Here is a 20628-nt window from a genome sequence, read left to right as displayed (position 1 = left end):
TACATTGGCAATTTGGCTCTACTGTTAAATTTTCTGAAGTTTCTCCTGAAAATGCCATCTCCAATTTGTCATTCTTTGTATTTCAAGCTGTCTGCCATCCACCATCTGAACTAAAAAATGAATTTATAAAAGTAAATGATAAAATACTTCATGGGAACTTAGTAATAATTTAGAAGATTTAAAATTATAGCAAATCCCTCTTCATATTGCCACACAGAATAATGGAAAGCACTTCAGCTCTGATATTGAAAGTTCAGGGTTTGGGTCCCAATTTCTCTACCTTAGACATGGAAGGACACCTCCCTAGCATACCTCCTAGGGCTATCGGAAACAAATACAATTCTAAATTTTAAAGTTTTTTGTAAGCTGTGCATTATTACAAATGTGACAGTTGTTATCATTACTTTAAAATAATGCCAAAATACCTTCCTGAAAATCAAATTCATTCTACAGGCAATGGTTTAGTTTTTATGGAAATAGTTCTTTGTTATGTCGCAAAACCTATGTGTTGCAATAGATAGTGACTTCCCACTATCCATTGCATTACCATGGATAGTAACTCAATGTTTTGCAAGCCTTATTTTCCATGTTTTTCCTCACTGTTTTCTAGAAACTTCCATCATGGTTCAGCCATGGAGACTCAGCCATAAAATCATAGCTGCCTCTACCTGATGCCAAGGACCACTGGAGGCCACACGGTCTCTCTAGACAGCCTAGCTCCTGCTGCAGAGTGCCACCAGCCATTACTTCCCTCACTATTTATGGAAATATCTATTTGTGAGAAAGTCAATATGAAGTAACTTCCAGCTAACATTACCATTTCTAAGATTGGTTTTGCCCTCTTCATCCAAATGAAATGACAAGTGTGTAGAACAAAACAAAGAGTGAAATCAGAAGCCAAAGAAAGAAAATTCATATTTGGGTAAATTGCTAAATTGTTGAGGTGAAATGTGCTATATTTACTATGTCCATCTACTTAAAAACTACATTTATATAAATGTTTATGAGAAGTGTGATCTGCAACAAAAATCACATATCCAACAACTGCATTTTTAAAGCTCCAAACTGTACTTCTCCTCTGAAAACCCTAAACCCTGAATAGCAAGCAGATTTTTACCTGATGAACCAACTCTGATTGGCAAGCCACAGTTAGAAAGTCAGCGAAGAAAAGACTTCAACGCTCAGCCTGGACCTGGGCATGGGGGACGCCGCCGTAGGCTTCCAGGAGAGCTAGTCCCAGACACCATGCCAACTGCTGAGCATCAGGATGTAGAAATGTGGAAGACAGGCAGGACTGCCATGCTCTGAAGAGTGCCCTCGACCCCTGTGTGGTCACCCTGTACCCAGCCCTGGAGAATGGGAATCGTTTGTGAGAATGTAGTCTTGCAAGCCCCTTCACAGACTTTAACTCTTTCCCCCTCAGAGAAAAACAGGGAGCATGTCAAGAATTATCTCTTCTATTCACGGTAAGGAAACTGAGCTCTGAGGTTCAGCTACTTGCTTCGTGCCATATGACAATTCTAGGAAAGGACACCTGGTCTTCTGAGGCTGGGCACTGTACTAATTGTAGGAGACAGAAAATCATGGGGGAAACGAACTGTATACTTTAACTTTTTTTTTTTTAAGTCCCAAGTGGAAATAGAAGACCTACAAAACTACCTAGCATCTGGAAAGCACAAGAAAACAAATCATCCTGCACTGCTATGCAGTTTGTGCCCTGCAGAGGGCTTCCCAGCCTGGGAGTGAATGGGAGCTGAACACTTCGCAGCCTTCCTGGCCAGTCACGTACTCTGGTGTAAAGCTCCATCTGCTGGAGGAGGGGGCACCTGTTCTAATTCGCACAGCAGGCCCTTTATGAGAAAAAAGGCTTGAAGTTCATCAGTACTGGATTCAAATTCTGTCCCACTATGGGGCAGGGGGTACCAATCACATTCTACAGATGGCCTCCTCTTATTTCCTTCCAGCTCCATAACCTGGGGCTCTCTTTGAGCCCCAGGTTATGTTCTTTGAACTCTCTGAGTCTCAAGTTTCTTCAGCTATACAGTTGCTGTATGAACATATTTCATTTGGAGGTGGTTGCAGAATTAAAATCCTTGTAAATTTCTGCACTATAAATTTTAAAATGCAATATAATTTTAATATTTAAACTCATAATGAAGACTTGGAGAAAAAATTCAGTGGAAATATTTGCCGTTTTCACTATGGTTGCCTTATCAGAATGAGAATGGAGAAAGACATCAATAGAGTAATTTTGCAATTATAACTAATAGATTTTTTTCTAGCTTTACATTGATGACATTTATAGTTTATAAAACATTATTTGGGTTTTTTTTAAAAAAAAAAAACATCTATAAGTAAAGTAGAATGGTCAGGGGGATAATCAGACTCTGCACAGGGATTTCTCCAGTCCAATTCTGATTGTAGCTCTAATTGAGAATAAGAACCGTATATTGGCAATATGCCAGTGTGAGGCAAGAGAAGTGTGAACCATTACAGGTAAAATTCTATTCAATTTTGTCTTCCATTTTAAAATCACAATTCTTTAATTGAATAAGGTATCTACTAGAAACTAATTTTAAACCGCATGTTTGTAATGTTATCACGAAAAGACTTGAGTTTAGTTCATTTCGACTTTAAAGGAGTAAGTGGAAGCTACAAAATGCTACCTGTTTTAGGATTCATCTTGAAGAATTTTCCATCAGACAAAAGGAAATATGACAGCTGTCCATTCTTTCCCGAGTCTCTGTCAATTGCTGTAATTTTGCCTATTACCCCTTGGGGAACAGGACTCTCCTCGACTTTCAAAAACAACACATCATGCAAGAAGGTAGGGGAATTGTCATTCTCATCCAGGACATGAACAATTACTGAAGTGCTCACATTTTGCGACAATCTGTCCTCCGGGATCCAGGCAAACACTCTAAAATTATATGTCTGTGCGGATTCATAGTCAAGCTGTCGCCGCAAATAAATCCAACCTGTGTCAGGGCGGACGCCGAACACAGAGGAGTCCGTGCTGGGCTCCAGAGCGTACCAGAGGCGCGACATTGTGCACTGTGGGCCAAGCGGGAAAGCCTGTATTTGCAGGATCTGGGTCATCAGTGAGAGAGACTCGCTGACTTCCACTTGGTAGACCAAGTTTTCGAACGTCAAGGATGGGCTTTGCTCCTGTTCCTCAATCACGACTGTCAGCACTAGCAGGGATGCCCGAGGAGGGATGCCCAGGTCCTGGGCCAGCAGAGCGAGCGTGCACTTCTGGGGCACTGGACTTCGCAGACTCTCATTGAGGTACACCGCCCCCAGCCCAGCGTCGATGGCAAAGATGCTTGGAGTCTGGCTTGCAATCGTGTATCTGATGAATCCGTTCTGCCCACTGTCTTTGTCTTGTGCACGGGCGAGGTACAAGGCTGTGCCGGGCAATGTGGTCCGAGGTATTTTAACGGCATCAGAGGCTTTGGGAAATACCGGGTGGTTGTCATTGACATCAATTACAGTTATGTTGACCTCTGTACTGCTGTAGGCCGGGGAGCTGCCAATCTGAGCCTGCACTGTCAGCACAACCACAGGCTGTGTTTCATGATCCAGAGGCTTCTGGGTTCGAATGACACCCAGCCATGGGTGAATAGAGAACTTTCTGTCCAGATCACCAGAGGAGATTCTGTAAAAAATTGGCTCTGAGGAATCTAAAAAAAAAGAGTGGGAAGGAAAAGAAAAAAACAAAACAGAAAGAAAAAGTGATCACCTTATACACTTACTGGAATGCACCTACTGGAAACACTGAAAACTTAAAAGCATTAATATGTGCATATATATATATATATATATATATATATATATATATATATTTGTGTATATATATACATATATACTCCAGATATATACTACATCCATGGAAAACACAATGCAATGACATAACCTCCTCAGCACTCCAAAATCTACGAAAGGTGGACACCATGGTCAAGATGTATTAGCAGACAAAGGTAATGCCCAATGGACAAGGAGCAAGGCACAGGTTTCACTTTCTTCCTTTCAATCATTCTGCATTAAGTAAAAGGGAAAGATATTCAGAAAATAATTTGGATGCCTGTTTTACATATTTGGGGAAGCCGAGTTAAGGTTATGCTTGGTGCTTCTCAATGATATCTACCTACGAATGGCAAATACCCCCCACAAAGTTTAAGAGAAGGAAAAGAGGACAGAGAAGAAGTGGACTGAGAGCAGAACAAGATCTTTGGACAAATAATTCATTTCTAGGAATCTACCCTGCTGAGAAACCCTCATAAATCGTATATGAATATTTGCTTGAGTATTATTTGGACTACAAAAAAATGGGTATAAATCATTCAAATTAATAGCAAATGGAAAATGTTTCAAGAAAATATCTTTATATCTAAGTCAAAATACTATGCAAACTTTTTTTTTTTAATGAAACAGAATGATGTCCAGTTACTTGGAAAACTGTCCTCAATATATAAATAAAGTGGACGGTAAAGGAAAGTTTTAAAATGACAAATATAATTAATTTTCTTTTTTTGTAGCATTCCAAAATTCATTGTTTATGCACCTCATCCAGTGCTCCATGCAATATGTGCCCTCCTTAATACCCACCACCAGACTTACCCACCCCCCCACCCTTCTCCCCTTTTCACAAAAAATTTTTAAAGTGTGGGGTGCCTGAGTGGCTCAGTCAATTAAGTATCTGTCTTCGGCTCAGGTCATGATCCCAGGGTCCTGAGATCGAGTCCCACGTCAGGTTCCCTGCTCTGTGGGGAGTCTCTGCTTCTTCCTCTCCCTCTTTCCCATGCCCTGCTCATTCTCTCTGTTTCTCTCTCTGTCTCAAGTAAATAAGTAAAATCTTTAAAAAAAAGAAGATTTAAAAATTTTTTAAATGTGTGTGTATGCACATTTGTGTGTTTGGAGGAGTAGGTTATAGATGTATACTTTCTACATTATAATCATTCTCTATTTTAAACTTTTCAAAAGTATCTATTACTTTTTTGATTAGGAAAAATTGTAGGATAGAAATAATGTTGAAAGTACAGAGAGTGAGCCACAGATCGTGTGGTCTCCATTCTTTCTGCATGGAGAAAGGAAAAGATTTAGTCATGATTACACAACTTAAGAAAAACACAGGAAGTGTTCCAATAATGGATTTTAACAAGGCACAAGAAGTAAATACTTACTCAAGGACTCTTTCGCTTTCACTGTTCCCACAGGACTGTCTTCAGGTACATCTTCATAAACTGAGAAAGTATACTTAGGCCTTTCAAATTCAGCGGGTGCCAGAGTTGTCTGAAGAATGTGTATAGTGATGTCAGCATTAATGACAGATGTGAGCCCACCACCATCACGAGCACAGACCATCAACAAAAGTGTAGTTGATTCCAAAAGACTAAGAGTTGACGTTAAGTAAATAATTCCTGGGTAGGAGAGAAAAAGAATTGAAAAACAGAGAACATGCAGTAAACACTGATGAGCAACAGTCACCCTGGATCTGCTAACCCCACTGTGAGGGTGAATTTTATGTCAGCTTGACTGGGCCACAGGGTGCCTAAACTTCTGGTCAAACATTATGCTGCATGTTTCTGTGATTGTGTTTTGGATGAGATTAATATTTAAACATGTAGACTAATTCAAGCAGATTGTCCTCCCTGATGTGGATGGGGCTCCATAAACCAGTTGAAGGCCTAAATACAACAGAAAGACTGATACTTCCCTGACAAATGGCAATTTCCCATGCCTGATTCCCTTCAAAATGAGACATTAGTTGTTTTTTTTTCCTGCTTTCAGAATTATAATGAAACATCAGCTCTTCCTAAATCTTGAGATTACAAGCATCAGACTGGAACTTCACTATTGATTTTCCTGGATCTCCATTTGACCAACTCACTTGTAGATCTTGGGACTTGATTGCCTCCATAATCACATGAGCTAATTCCTTATAATAAATCTCTTTACATTTACCTCTATCTATCTTCTTATTATCTCTCTCTTTCTCTCTCTCTTATTGGTTTCATTACTAGAGAACCCTAATGCATCTACTTTCCAATCCAAAAGCTTGAGCATATTTGCAAAATTATGGTCCAAATTCCACCAGGTAAGTAATATTTCCCCAGAGCTTAAATATTAGAGATACTGAAAGTATATCAGTTCAGCAGTAAACATAAATTGTGTTTCCTTTGTTAGGTCTTAACAACCATATTACCAGCCCAGGGTGATCGGATGGCCGAATATACACCATAATCCAAATTAATCTCAGCTAATGGAGGATTTTAGGGTGATCACAATCTAAGCAGGGATCAGGATCCTAAATCTACAGAATGAAACTAAAATGTCATCCTCTGAGTTATTTGACACCTGACCTGAACTAGATGGTGTAGGACAGCCCTCTTTATTAGCTGGCTCCATCTTTGTTGATGATAAGATATAATGTTGATGGCTGTGGGTAAGAAAACTTGAATCAGTGTTAAAACCATGGTACAGGGTGGCGTGGGAGGGCTGGGTGTCTCAGTCTGTTAAGCAACTGACTTCAGCCCAGATCATGATCTTGGGGTCCTGGGATTGAGCCCCAAATTGGGCTCCCTGATCAATGGGGAGTCTGCTTCTCTCTCTCCCCTTCTGCCCCTCCCCTGCTCACTAGGTTCTCTCTCTTTCTCTCTCTAAATAAATAAATAATCTTAAAAACAAAAAAACTGCTAAAATATGGGGACAAGAGTGGCAAGTTAGGCTTCTGTACATAGGGTGGGTGAGAAGAGAAGGTATGAATGGTTAAGTTGGGGAAGGATCCAGTAATGCTGAGAAAACCAACTATTTAATATTATGAACACCACCCTTTCATGTGCTAATCTGAAAACATGAAAACAGATATAACATAGCCAATTTCAAAAATGAATGTGTTAGTTTTTTTAATGAGAAAGAAAAAACCACGCAAACTTATCACATGAATTTCCTTACAAATAAATGTAGCTGAACTTTGTGGGATCTATCATAATACAGTTGGGCTGTAACTATAAGCTGAATGAAGGAATACAGCAATTTTTGTCAGTTTATGAGAAGCTAGCCAAAACATCTTAATTGTTGGCTTTCTAGCCATAAAAAAGAGGATAGCCATTCAATTTCTTTTTTTATGTCAAATCTGTCCTCTTCCAGCACTAATCCCTTATTTCTATTTCTATTAGGAATGTAATGAAACATGTTTTACTTCTCTTTGGCATAACACACCATCAGTAACTGAGGTCAAATATCTTGTCCAGCCTGCCCTGGGCAGAGTGTCCCTATTTTCTGTAGCCGTTCCTTATCTAACATTATTTTAAGTCCTTTCGTTCATGGTTCATTTCTCCTGAACACGCTCCAAGTTTGATCAGTGAACACATGGTTCCAGCTACAATGGGACTATTACAAAAAAAAGAGTATAAACACTGTTTATTAGAATACTTGTAAAATATTAGTGTAACCAAGTATTATTATACCAGGTGTAGCAGCCTTATTAAAATTTGGGTTCATACTGATTTGGTGATCCACCAAGCACTCAATGATTATCACAGAAATTTCTATGTCAGATTGTTACCATCTGTTATTGATGAGCTTTAAAATTTCTTTATTATTAAAGTCTATGCTTGGTTAAAAAAACAATTCAAATAATGCAAAAGTGTCTGCCTCCAGAAATAAATGAAAAGAACCTCTACCCCTAGTCATCCCTGCTCTCCGGGTATATATTCTTCTAGAGTTGACTCAGTTCCAATTATAGAGAATATTTTAAAATTTCTCTTATGCACCTCACCCAGTGCTCTATGCAATATGTGCCGTCCTTAATATCCACCACCAGACTCACCCATTTTCCACTCTTGATAATTATGACAATGAAAAGGTTAATGTCTGCCTCAACCATGAGACTGATGCATTGCCCACTGCACTAAGGAGGCACCTTGTCTGCCTCCACTAGACCACAATTTGGTCTTTCCGACTTCAGAGGTCTCCTTCTGAACCGTTTTTCATACTTGTATTATAATAATCTTCCTAAAATCCAAGTCTAGACATGTCGGTACCTCACCAGGGTTTCAGGGTGAAGTTCAAATACCTTTTCTATCATTGACCAAGTCGTTGGTAAGTGAGCCCTTTTCACTTCCATAGCCTATCTCTGTACAGTCCTTTTGGTTCCAGACACAGTGAACTATTTATGAATTCCAGGACAGACTTTACTCTTTTCCATTTAGATTGCTTGTACCCCTTTCCTAGAACAACTTCTTCATGTTCTCTGACTTCTGGTCACATTTTGAAGCACAGCTCAAGACTTTCCTGGTGCAGGTGACCTTCATATACCCTCCACTTTGTTTTAGATACACCTTCTGTGATCCCACAGTGGCCTGTGTGCACATGCTTATCATAAATTTAACAGGTATTTTAATTAAAGTTTTTATCTCTCTTATTTATTCATGTATTCCTTAATCTACTTAATGATTTATAAATAAAATCAAAAGACAACATTTTGAAAATATATAAACAATAATTTAGTATTCTAATAATAAGAGATGTGGCAGGAAGTATTGAGACATGATCTGGAACTAAACAGACTCATGAACTGTCTACAGGAGGGAGGGACAGTGACGGCAAGGACAAGAGAAATAGACCCCCACCCCAGAAAGTCTGCCTGGGGAGGATGAATCCCCATAATATTTGGCTTTGAAAACCAGAGGAGCTGACTTTCATGGGTTCTTATAACCAGTAGAACTTAAAACCTGGAATTTTTAAAAATTAGAAAACTGGGATCTGGGAAGGTGGGAGGGTGAGGGGAAACTGAGTTCCCACCCTTAAAGAGACAGCATGAGAAAAAAAAATGAATGGTTCAATCCATTGTGGTAGATTAATATGATAGAATATTAATGTGGCATCTAAAAAGAATGAATGTACATGTTTTCATCTAGAAAGACTTTACATGCTACATTTTATATGGGAAAAATACAGAAAAATATGTAAAGTATAATCATAAACACTAACATACTTTATTTGTATCCTACACCATCCTCCCACATGCACACACAGAAAAATATGCATCCTGGAAAACATGGAAGGATCTGAACAGCAATCAAGAGAGATCATCTCCTATAGGTTGAGATCATGGGACAGTTAATTTTCTATCACTTATATTCCTATAGTTCTAACGAGCATATGTGCTATGGACTGAATTTCATCTCTTAAATATCCTTATGTTGCAGTCTTAACCCCCAGTATGGCTGCCCTTGGAGGAAGTAATTAAGGTTAAATGGAATCATAGGGGTGTAGCCCTGATCTTATAGGATTAGCATCTTCAGAAGAGGAGACATCAGAGAGCTCACCCCCTCTCTACCATGTGAAAATAGAGAGACGGTAACTGTCCACAAGCCAGGAAGAGCTCTTACCAGGAATTGAATTGGCCAGACTTTGATCTCGGACTTGTGGCTTCCAGAACTATGAGAAATAAATTTCTGTTATTAAGCCACCCAGTCTGTGGTATTTTGTTAGAGCAGCCTGAATGGACTAAGACCACATGTTAATTTGCAATTAGAAATATATATATAGATAGATATAGATATAGATGATATAGATATAGATAGATATCCAGAAAAAGAAGATATGTTTGTTACAAAAATATATATACTACCTTCCTATATAGGAAATGGATATAATTGTGAAGATTGAGACTGGACTTAAATATGTGTGTCTTGGAAAACAACTGCCCAAAACTCTTCTCTAAACATGGGATTTTTATATAAAAAGTTTCAAGGATATTTATCAATAGAAATTTTAGAACCATCAAATGAATATATTTAGGAGACCTGTGTTTAAGTCAATAAATTGCTGAAATTAAGTTATATCATGCTTTATAGAAATTATCTATATAAAGCAGTTTGAACATGTGATTCCCAAGATACAAACAAAAATAATGTTATAGGGGTGCCCGGGTGGCTCAGTGGGGTAAGTCTCTACCTTCGACTCAGGTCCTGATCTCAGGGTCCTGGATCAAGCCCTGCATCAGGCTCTCTGCTCAGCAGGGAGCCTGCTTTCCTCTTCTCTCTGCCTGCCTTCCTGCCTACTTGTGATCTCTCTGTCAAATAAATAAAGAAAATCTTTTTAAAAATGTTATAAATACTCAAACTACTAGCAAAATGTACCACAATAACATAAATTGTGAAATCTAATAAAATAAATATCTGTACTATGGTCACACTGCTATTTAAAAGCATATTATCTCTGGTGAGAATCATCTAGTATTTTATAACCCCCACCACCAGATGAAAGATGAGCAACCAGAAGTTGTCTCCATCCTTATGGTCCTTGATTCCTACAATCTACTGGCTACATGATGCTCCTTGATTGGTCTTAGATTCCTTCCTTTGGTTATATCCGTGTTTGCTGACTTTTTGTCAGCCTTTCCTAACAACTCCTTGCATTTCACCAGTGATCTGCCCTCCTTAGGTGTCTAAGATTTCTCTACTAAGTCCTAGGGCTCTTTAGGGTTTTGAAAGATATCCTGTGGCCACTTGCATCAGAATCACCTGGGCTACTTCTAAAAACAAACATTTCAGGCTCTTAGATATTCTGATCTGTACTCCCCTCACTCATATCCCCTTCTTTAACCCTCAATTTGTATCCCAGAGTCAAGAGTCTCTCATGTTTTATCTCCCTCTCTGATTTCTTCCCATTTAGTTTTCTCTCCCTTCCCTATGATTCTCTGCCCTCTTTCTTATATTTCACATATGAGTGAAACCATATGATACTTGTCTTTCTCTGAATGACTTTATTTCATTTAACATAATACCCTCCAGTTCCATCCATGTTGATGCAAATGGTAGGTATTCATCCTTTCTGATAGCTGGGTAATAATCCCTTGTATATATAAACCACATCTTTATTCGTTCATTTGTTGATGGACATCTTGGCTCTTTTCACAGTCTGGCTATTGTGGATATTGCTTCTATGAATATTAGGGTGCAGATGCCTCTTTTTTTCACTATGTCTGTTTCTTTGAGGTAAATATCCAGTAATACAATTGCTGGGTCATAGGGTAGCTCTAGTTTTAATTTCTTGTGGAACCTCCATACTGTTTTCCAGAGTGGCTGCACCAGCTTGTATTCCCACCAACAGTGTAGGAGGGTTCCCTTTTCTCCACATCCTCACCAACATTTGTTGTTTCCTGTTTTGTTAATTTTTGCCATTCTAACTGATACAGGTGGTATCTCATTGTGGCTTTCATTTGTATTTCCCTGATGACCAATGACATGGAACATTTATTCATGTGTCTGTTGCCCATTTGTATGTCTTCTTTGGTGAAGTGTCTGTTCATGTCTTCTGCCCATTTCTTGACTGGATTATTATTTTTTGTGGGGGTGTTGAGCTTAATAAGTTCTTTATAGCTCTTGGATACCCACCCTTTATGTGATATGTCATTTGTAAATATCTTCTCCCAGGTTTCCTCTTAGTTTTGTTGACCCCCTTCTCTTTTTGCGCAGAAGCTTTTTATTTTGACAAAGTCTCAATAGTTCATAGGATGTGTCTTGCAAGTAGTTGTTGTGGTCAAGATCAAAGAGGTTACTACCTGAGTTCTCCTCTAGGATTTTAATGGATTTATTATTCACATTTAAGTCCTTCTGAATCCATTATTTTTTTAATAAACTGAGGTGTCTATTAAAAATTGAGGGATAAGGGCTGCCTGGTGGTGTAGTCAGTTAAGCATCTGACTCTTGGTTTTTGCTCAGATCATTATTTCAGAGTCATGGGATCAAGCTCTGAGTCATGCTCTGCCTGGATTCTGCTTGAAACTCTCCCTTGATTCTGTTTTGATTCTGCTTGAAACTCTCTCCCTCTCCTTCTGCCCCTGCCCACCACTTACATGCTTTCTCTCACTCTCAAATAAATATTGTTTTTAAAAGTGGAGGGGCCAGAAAATGTTATATATAGCTCTATAATATATGTTTCTTATAAATGTGCATATTTATATATGTAATAAATGTGAAGATGGTCAATAAAATGAATAGCTCTCCCTGCTTATATATTTGTCAGTTTAGAATTTATGGATTTATATTTTCATATTTTAAGGTACAGTGATTACTTGGCTCTCATTTTTTTTTCATGACACTTGCACATTATCATTATCCACCAGTGCAGGGGACAAACTTTAACTTTAGAAAAATAGTTGATTCATTTACTGGTTGTTCATGAGCTCTGGTTATTTTATGCTTGAATTACTGAGTGTTTGGGTTTGTACATACCAATTATAATGTGCATAATGTTTGCCTATGTCTTTACCTTGTCATTTCTTATTTAAATAGAGAAAAGTGTTGGGATAAAATATTTTTTAATTGATGAGCTAATTAAAGAACTTAAAGACAAAGGTCCTCTCTTTTTTTTTCTTTTCTTTTTTTTTAAATTAAATTAATTTATTTATTTTCAGAAAAACAGTATTCATTATTTTTTCACCACACCCAGTGCTCCATGCAATCTATGCCCTCTATAATACCCACCACCTGGTACCCCAACCTCCTACCCCACCGCCACTTCAAACCCCTCAGTTGTTTTTCAGAGTCCATAGTCTCTCATGATTCACCTCCCCTTCCAATTTACCCCAACTCCCTTCTCCTCTCTAACACCCCTTGTCCTCCATGATATTTGTTATGCTCCACAAATAAGTGAAACCATATGATAGTTGACTCTCTCTGCTTGACTTATTTCACTCAGCATAATCTCTTCCAGTCTGGTCCATGTTGCTACAAAAGTTGGGTATTCATCTTTCTGATGGAGGCATAATACTCCATAGTGTATATGGACCACATCTTCCTTTTCCATTCGTCCCTGCAATTGCATTCCTGGGTATTTACCCCAAACATACAGATGTCGTGAAAAGAAGGGCCATCTGTACCCCAATGTTTATAGCAGCAATGGCCACGGTCGCCAAACTATGGAAAGAACCAAGATGCCCTTCAAAGGTCCTCTCTTAATTAAAATCTAGCATACATATAATTCTATTAATTAAGCAATACTGACTTTCAAACTCTAATATCCTGAAAAAGATGAGATGCTCTTAACCAAGGTGGTCATTCATAGACAGAAAATAACCTGTGTGTCACCACTAGACTTATAAACTATGGGATAGTTAAGAACAAATACAAGTACAAGAAGCCTCTGGATGGCTCAGTTGGTTAAGCATTTAGCTCTTGATCTCAGCTCAGATCTTGATCTCAGAGTCTTGAGTTCAATCCCTGCACTTGGATCCATGCTGGACATGGAGCCTACTTCAAACAAACAAACAAACACACAGAATCATAATCATGACCAAACATGGAGTCTGTAAGTGTGGTTTTCTCAAAAACAGAGACAGACCCAAAACTATGGGTTGTCCATAACAATACCTTTTTGGTTATTGGTTTTCATGATGCCATTCCTATATTCAGTTTGTGAAAATATAGAAACTTACTCAGTAAATAAGTGACATTATGCTATCGATTTCATACACAAATCTGGGTTACTAAGTTGTAGTGGCTGAAAGGAATGGAATGGACTGAAAACTTTGTCTCATAATGACAATGAAAAGGATTCTTAAGAAAAACATATCCATTTTGGAAGATTCCACTAAATTTTATGCAGCCAATTGAAAAGAGCAAATACACCAGGAGATAATTTGGTATTTCAGAGAGGCTTATACAAGAAGCCACAATGATAGAACATTTTTCTATCGTATTTAGTTGAGACAATGAAACTCTATCTTAGCTTTGTGTTTAGTTTAAAAGGGAAAAAAAAGCATAATAATGGAAGGAGCCTTAAAAGGGAAGTCTTAAGAGGTAAATTCAAGTGTCAGGTTTGTTACTGTTTCCCTCAGCTAGTCACTTAAGACTTGAAGTCCTTTATTCTCTTAATTTGCAGATGGACACAAAAACATCTACTTTACCTATACCATAAGTTGATGTAAGGCTCAAATAGGCAATAGACAGAAAAGATATTGAAAAATGTTATCATCCGAGACAGAGTAATAAGGGACAGATGGTGGTTACAGGAAAAGGTTTAAGTCCAATTCTGCCATATACTCACTGTGTATCCTTAGGCAATTCACTGAATCCCTTTCACCCTCAATTTCTTTCTCCACTAAATAAGGGAGCTGAATTATGGTGTTCGCAAAAATCTGTGAACTTATACTGGAAAAATTAATAAGAAAACTCCCAAATATGCTTTTGTTTCCTACAAAAGCAACACATACTGATTAGGTTTTGTGAGTAATTTTAGCCTCTTACCAATAAAAGGAAGTCATTATTTATTTATTTATTTATTTATTTTGGCATGAGAAGGCTTACATCCCTTATGGAATGAGATGTGGTTTTAATTTATTAGCTACATATCAAAACGTTCTAAATGTAGTAAAGTGGCAATCATGAAGAATTATGAGAATCATTACATGTCATGAAATGTGAGCTTAAAATTAACATTATAAAAAGATCTGCCCTTGAAATAAAGAAAAACAGAGTCTGCTATATTACTCACAGCCCACGTTAAAATCCACACATCCTGTACAAACAAAAGATTAGAACCAAACAAGGAGGAATAGCTGCCTTTAACTCACTCAGTTACCCTTTTAATTACTTGTTCTTCTGTAATTCTAAACTTGGATCTTGTTTGTGTACACAACTAAACATAGAACAGATAATAGGCAAGGCAACATAAGCTTTCGTTAAGTTCTCTGAGAACAGGAATTTTTATCTGTCTTACTGACTGATGTATACCAAATACTTCAAACAGTGACTGGTATATAATAGGTATTGAGTAATTATGTCTTGAAAGGATGAACTTGCTTCCATTTTCTGCCTTGAATAGATAAGCTACACTCTTTAGATCTTTAATTGACTTTTCTTTGTATCATTAAATTGCTTCTATAAAGAGAGGTAAACAAGAAGAATTTAACCACAGCTAGTTCTAGCAAAAGAGGTTATGGGCTACTGTAAATGACCAACACAAATGTCTGAAATCTGACACCTTAAAATAATCTGAGTTAGCAGTAATGTTTGCTTCGGTGTAAAAAATAGGACAAACACAAAAGCTAAAGAGCTACTTTTTTCATGCTACTAAGGAGAATACTTCAAACAATGTAAGAAAAAAAAACTACATACAGTTCATAAAATGGGATTAAAAACATAAAAAGAGCTATTAATAAGTATGACTCTTGTGTTTCCTTCTTTTAAAACTCAAAACAGTGTGGTCTGCCTCATGCCCACATCAAAGGAACCCAACAAACAGAGAATAAGAGAGATGAAGGCTCAGTTCAATATCTCTCTCCTGGTGCCTAAGCACATTTTACAAAAATGTTCTTTGAACCAACAACAAACTTAGAAAACCAGAAACAGAACAGGAAGATAAACCCACAAGAGAAAACAACCATGACATCACCACACCCCCTTCAGTTTTCTCCAAAACATTTTTCTTACCAGATGAACACAGAAACTCAAAGAGCTCTATTTTTAAAGCATGAGTCTTGATTGTGGCACAAAAAGATCAATGGGCAATCTCTTGGCTTCAGAAAAACATAAACCTATATAGCACGAAGTGTATAAGCTTAGAAAACAGCATGTCTGATAGAGGAAGCATCAAAATGAAAGGATGAATGAACCAGTGAGCAAATGAATAAACGTCTCTAGGAGAGACCCTTAGAGTAATTCACAAAGGAGTGACAATGTATAAATTAGCTCATCAATTCTCAATATTCTTCTCATATAAAACTATATAGCTATACATCTATAGAATTATGTAACTATATATAAATACAAATATATTTAGTATACTTAGCATATATATATATAGAAAAATGCTAGCCAGGTGGAGTTTGGGAGAATTGTGAGGAAAAGTGGAGGTGAGCCATAGGATTACCTACCGCACTCTAATGCAGAAAGAAGGTTCTATTTTATTTTATTTTATTTTTTAAAAGATTTTATTTTTGTTTATTATTTGACAGAGAGAGACACATCAAGAGTGGGAACACAAGCAGGATGAGTGAGAGAGGAAGCAGCAGGCTTCCACCAAGCAGGGAGCCCAATGCGGGGCTTGATCTCAGGACTCCGAGGTCATGACCTAAGCCAAAGACAGATACTTAACAACTAGCCACTCAGGAGTCTGTGGAAAGAAGATTTTAGATGAAATTTTGCTCTGTGTTATCAAGGACACTGCCTAGCAGTTTGTTAAGAATATGTAACAAGGATTTAAATCACTTTTCAATTATTTCTAGCTGTCATTTATTCATTTGTTTTACAAATATATATTGATAGAGGCAATTTCTTGACTCTGCATTTACACTGGCAGCCTCAGTAAAGACAGATCTTACAGCAGAAGGAAGAAAGTCCAGCTTTGCATAGGTTACAGCAACAACAACAATAACAAAACAGATCCATGACAAGGATGCCCACTCTCACTACTCTTGTTCAACATAGTATTAGAAGTCTTAGCAACAGCAATCAGACAACAAAGAGAAATAAAAGGTATCCAAATTGGCAATGAAGAAGTCAAACTCTCTCTCTTCCCAGATGACATGATTCTTTATATGGAAAACCCAAAAGACTCCACCCCCAAACTACTAGAACTCATACAGCAATTCAGTAACGAGGCAGGATACAAGTCAATGTACAGAAATCAGTGGCTTTCTTTTACACTAACAATGAAAATACAGAAAGGGAAATTAGAGAATTGATTCCATTTACTATAGCACCAAGAACCATAAGATACCTGGGAATAAACCTAACCAAAGAGGTAAAGGATCTGTACTTGAGGAAATACAGAAAACTCATGAAAGAAACTGAAGAAGACACAAAAAGATGAAAGACCATTCCATGCTCTTGGATCAGAAGAATGAACATTGTTAAAATGTCCAGAAGAAGTTCCAATACAGCAACTTGTTCTACTCTTTGAGAACAACCACCATTCGATTAGCTTTTTTGGCAGGGCCTTACTACCACTACAGAAGCATTACTACTATGGATGATGTAAATGTAATTATCATATGATCTCCCTGATATGAGGAATTTGAGAGGCAAAGTGGGGGGCTTGGGGGGTAGGGAAGGAAAAAATGGAACAAGATGGGATCGGGAGGGAGACAAACCATAAGAGACTCTTAATCTCATAAAACAAATTGAGGGTTGCTGGAGAGATGGGGGTATGGAGAAGGTGGTTGGGTTATGGACATTGGGGAGGGTATGTGATATGGTGAGTGCTGATGACTCACAGACCTGTACCCCTGGGGCAAATAATACATTATATGTTAATAAAAACAATTAATAAAATATTACATTAAAAAAAAAGGAAAAGTATTCAAAGCTGCAGTCAGCCAACAGATGAACTTGAATTCAACTGTTCAAACTGAAGATTGCCTGTTCACTAGGCAACTTTTCCCCATAGCTAGTTATGATGCTGTTTAATTCCCTTCTAAAGGTTAAAGTAAAGCATTACCAGGCCTCATGAATTTCTCATGAGTTGTGATTAAGTGCAACCAAATTCTGAGCACTGTTAGAAAAACGTCTTCAACCTAAATGAACCGGCATCACAACTGCCAACAATAATAACCCAAGGCTACTTCCATTACGAATTTGGTCTTTGCTTTAAAAAAAAAAATACCATGATATTTCCCTAGATAATGACCCATGTAAAGCGTTCTCCTTGATTAACAATGGCATTTGTCTTACAGCCCGGGCCAAGAATGGAAGCCTGTGGCTTCCCGAAGCCATTGCAACAGCAAGAGATCTCTTCTAAAAACAAAACACAGTACAGCTCATTCTTCAAGCCCTTCCAGGGAAAACTAGACGATGAGCATGTTGATGTCTTTTAAAAACAATCTACTAAATGTTTTTAGATCGTGTGCCCTGATTACTGGCTGACCTATATATTTTTGGCAATGCTCGTGTCCTAGAGGGCCTGACAATTTGACAAGGAGTTTAGACAGACTTTGAAAATGCCAAGATAAGCAGACTAATTTCCTTAAAAAAAAAAAAAAAAAAAAAAAGTATTTTCTTCTGATCTTTGAAATGTTAAAGGAGCCACATCAATGGATTATTTTGAGCAAGGAAAATTCTGCCTTATTGAGACTGCCGTTGCAAACAACTAATCCCCCAGTCACACACATCAGATGCAAGTACACCTTCCAAGCAAGAAGCAATGACTCTCCACCTCCTGGGGTTGGGTGAGAAGCCAAACTAACATGGTAGATAAGATTTGCCATGTAAATTAGTGATTGTTGTGAGCGAATATGGTTGTTGCAGAGGGTATTGTGAAGATCCAATAAAGACAATGTACAGAAAGTGTCTATTATAACATCAGACATTATCCTCATCACAACAGAAATGCATTCTACCCAGAAGCTTTAATAAGAAATAAAATGTCAAAGAGATATCCGCATTCCCAGGTTCACAACAGCCAAACTGTAAAAATAATTTAGCTGTCCATCAACAAATGAATGGATAAAGAAAATATGGTACATACATACAGTGGCATAGTATTTGGCCTTAAAACAGAAGGAAATCCTCCAAAATGCAACAGTATGGAAGAACCTGGAGGACATTATATTAAGTGAAAGAAGCCAGTAACAGAAGCACGAATATAACATTATTCCACTTACATAAGGTCTCCAAGAGTCAAAATCATAAAATCAAAGAGCAGAGTGGTGGTTGCAAGAGGCTTGCTGCGGGAGGAGTTGGGAAGTGGCTAATCAATGAACATGAAGTTTCAGTTAAGCAAGATGAGTAAGCTCTAGAGATTGGCTGTACATTGTATCTGTTGACAACAATAACACATCGTGTACTTACAAATTTGTTAAGACATCAGAGCTCATGTTAAGTGCTCTTACTACAATAAAGTAAAATGTAATTAATTTTTTTTTTAAAAAGAGAAATGTAAAAAAAAATGAGGGGGTTTGTTTAATTTTTTTTTTTTTTTTTTTGCAGCATCATTTTGGGACCGGAACATCTCCAATATCTCAAAAGTATTAAAATGTAGTGTCATATACTTGAAATTTTAGATTTTCCTGTAATCAACTATTTTAAACATTACTTTGCTAACAATAAATGAATAAGAAGGGGTTGATAACTTCCTAAATTATGATTATTTCTAAAAGACTCAGTTTATCCACTGGACTTTTTGGTGGATATGCAATTACTGTATTAGAGAATTAAAAGGACTTTAGGTATCTTGCTAAAAACAAGGAAGTGAAGATCCGAAGAAACTAGGGAATGCCAGACTGGGTACAAGAAAGGGATCTACTTTGGATTTCCACATAACGCTCTCTGCACTAAATTATCTGTTAATACACTGAAATCATGGGAATCACCCTTAGATGGCAAGATCGTACAAACGGAGTGAATGAACATTTGCAAAATAAATGCTATCAGTCAGCTGTTTCTCATAATTTACTGCCTCTAATCCTCACAAAACCTTACAATGCAGGGACTGATAACACTACTTTTAAGGTTAAAAAGACTGAGGTCAATAAAGATTATAAGACCAGTAGGAAACAAGGCTCGATCTTAGATCCAGGTCTCATGTCATCACGAAACCTTGGAGCTTTACAAAATACCTTACTGCCTTCCAGAAGGTGACTAAGTCCCATAACATCCCTGCTAATAAAAAAAAAAAAAATCACTTTTGCCAATTCTCTGGCTGTAAAGTGGAAGCTGTTGATTTCAGAGGAACACTGGTCGGAGAACACACACCTGTAGTGGAGTCGATGGTAAAAAGGGAGGACAGGTCTCCGGGAATGAGCTCATAAGCCACCGTTCCAAATATCCCGGAATCCCTGTCAGTGGCAAGAACATTGAGGATCTCGGTGCCTGGCTGAGTCTGGCTGCTAATACTCGTCATGTAGGTTGATGGGTTAAAGACAGGTTCATTATCATTCACATCCTCCATTTCCACACGAACAAAAGCTTGGGCGCTTAGTCCACCCTGTTGGATAAATGAGAAGTAATTACAAATTAATTTTTCCTAAAAACTGAGATGGCAAAATAATTGACAAAGATCCTAGAAGAGAATTTTAGAACAACAAAAAGACATAGATAGATAGATAGATATTCATTTTACTTTTAACCTTGAGATACGAGTTCACGTGCAATAGCATGTAAGTGTACTTCAGCACTGATTCTTTTTTTATAAGATTTTATTTATTTACTTATTTATTTGACAGGGAGGGAGAGAGAGAGAGAGTGAGAAAGAGAGAGTGAGAGCATAAGCAGGGGGAGCTGCAGGCAGAGGGAGGAGCAGGCTCCCCACTGAGCAGAGGGCCCAACGTGGGATTTGATCCCAAGACCCTGGGATCATGACCTAAGCCAAAGGCAGACACTTAACCAATTGAGCCACCAGGTGCCCTGTACAATGCTGATTCTTAAATACGAAGTATTTTTTAAGTTTTAAATATTTAATACTTAAATATTTTTAAGTGGTTTTAAGTGGTAACTTAAAACTCCTATGAAGCAATAATTTCACACTACAGGCCAAAGATATTCAAGGCAAATTTTCCTGTTGTCCAAAGAGAAAAAAAGAAACTTTTATCCCTAGGATAATTTTTAACTGCTAAAGAGGGATGGTAAGAAAATTTTGGAGGAAGATGTAATGTAGATAATGTTGTCAGTGAAAGCCTTA

General features: G+C 37.6%; 1 protein-coding gene and 1 long non-coding RNA gene across 2 annotated transcripts in view; both read right to left on the bottom strand.

Moving 5' to 3' along the window:
- Nucleotides 1–20628, bottom strand: part of LOC132013875 (uncharacterized) — a 422962-nt gene that overhangs the window by 212231 nt on the left and 190103 nt on the right. The gene's annotated exons all lie outside the window — the stretch shown is intronic.
- Nucleotides 1–20628, bottom strand: part of DCHS2 (dachsous cadherin-related 2) — a 258187-nt gene that overhangs the window by 92210 nt on the left and 145349 nt on the right. Inside the window, exons 3-5 of the mRNA XM_059394233.1 lie at nt 19704–19935; nt 5184–5420; nt 2667–3683 (exon numbers count right to left, since the gene is read on the bottom strand). Coding sequence (XP_059250216.1) covers nt 2667–3683; nt 5184–5420; nt 19704–19935 — 1486 coding nt within the window. The remainder of the gene's footprint in view (nt 1–2666; nt 3684–5183; nt 5421–19703; nt 19936–20628) is intronic.

Source organism: Mustela nigripes, chromosome 1 (genome assembly GCF_022355385.1).
Source record: "Mustela nigripes isolate SB6536 chromosome 1, MUSNIG.SB6536, whole genome shotgun sequence".
In the NCBI taxonomy this organism is placed as follows: domain Eukaryota; kingdom Metazoa; phylum Chordata; class Mammalia; order Carnivora; family Mustelidae; genus Mustela; species Mustela nigripes.
This window is presented reverse-complemented; position numbering and strand designations above follow the sequence as displayed.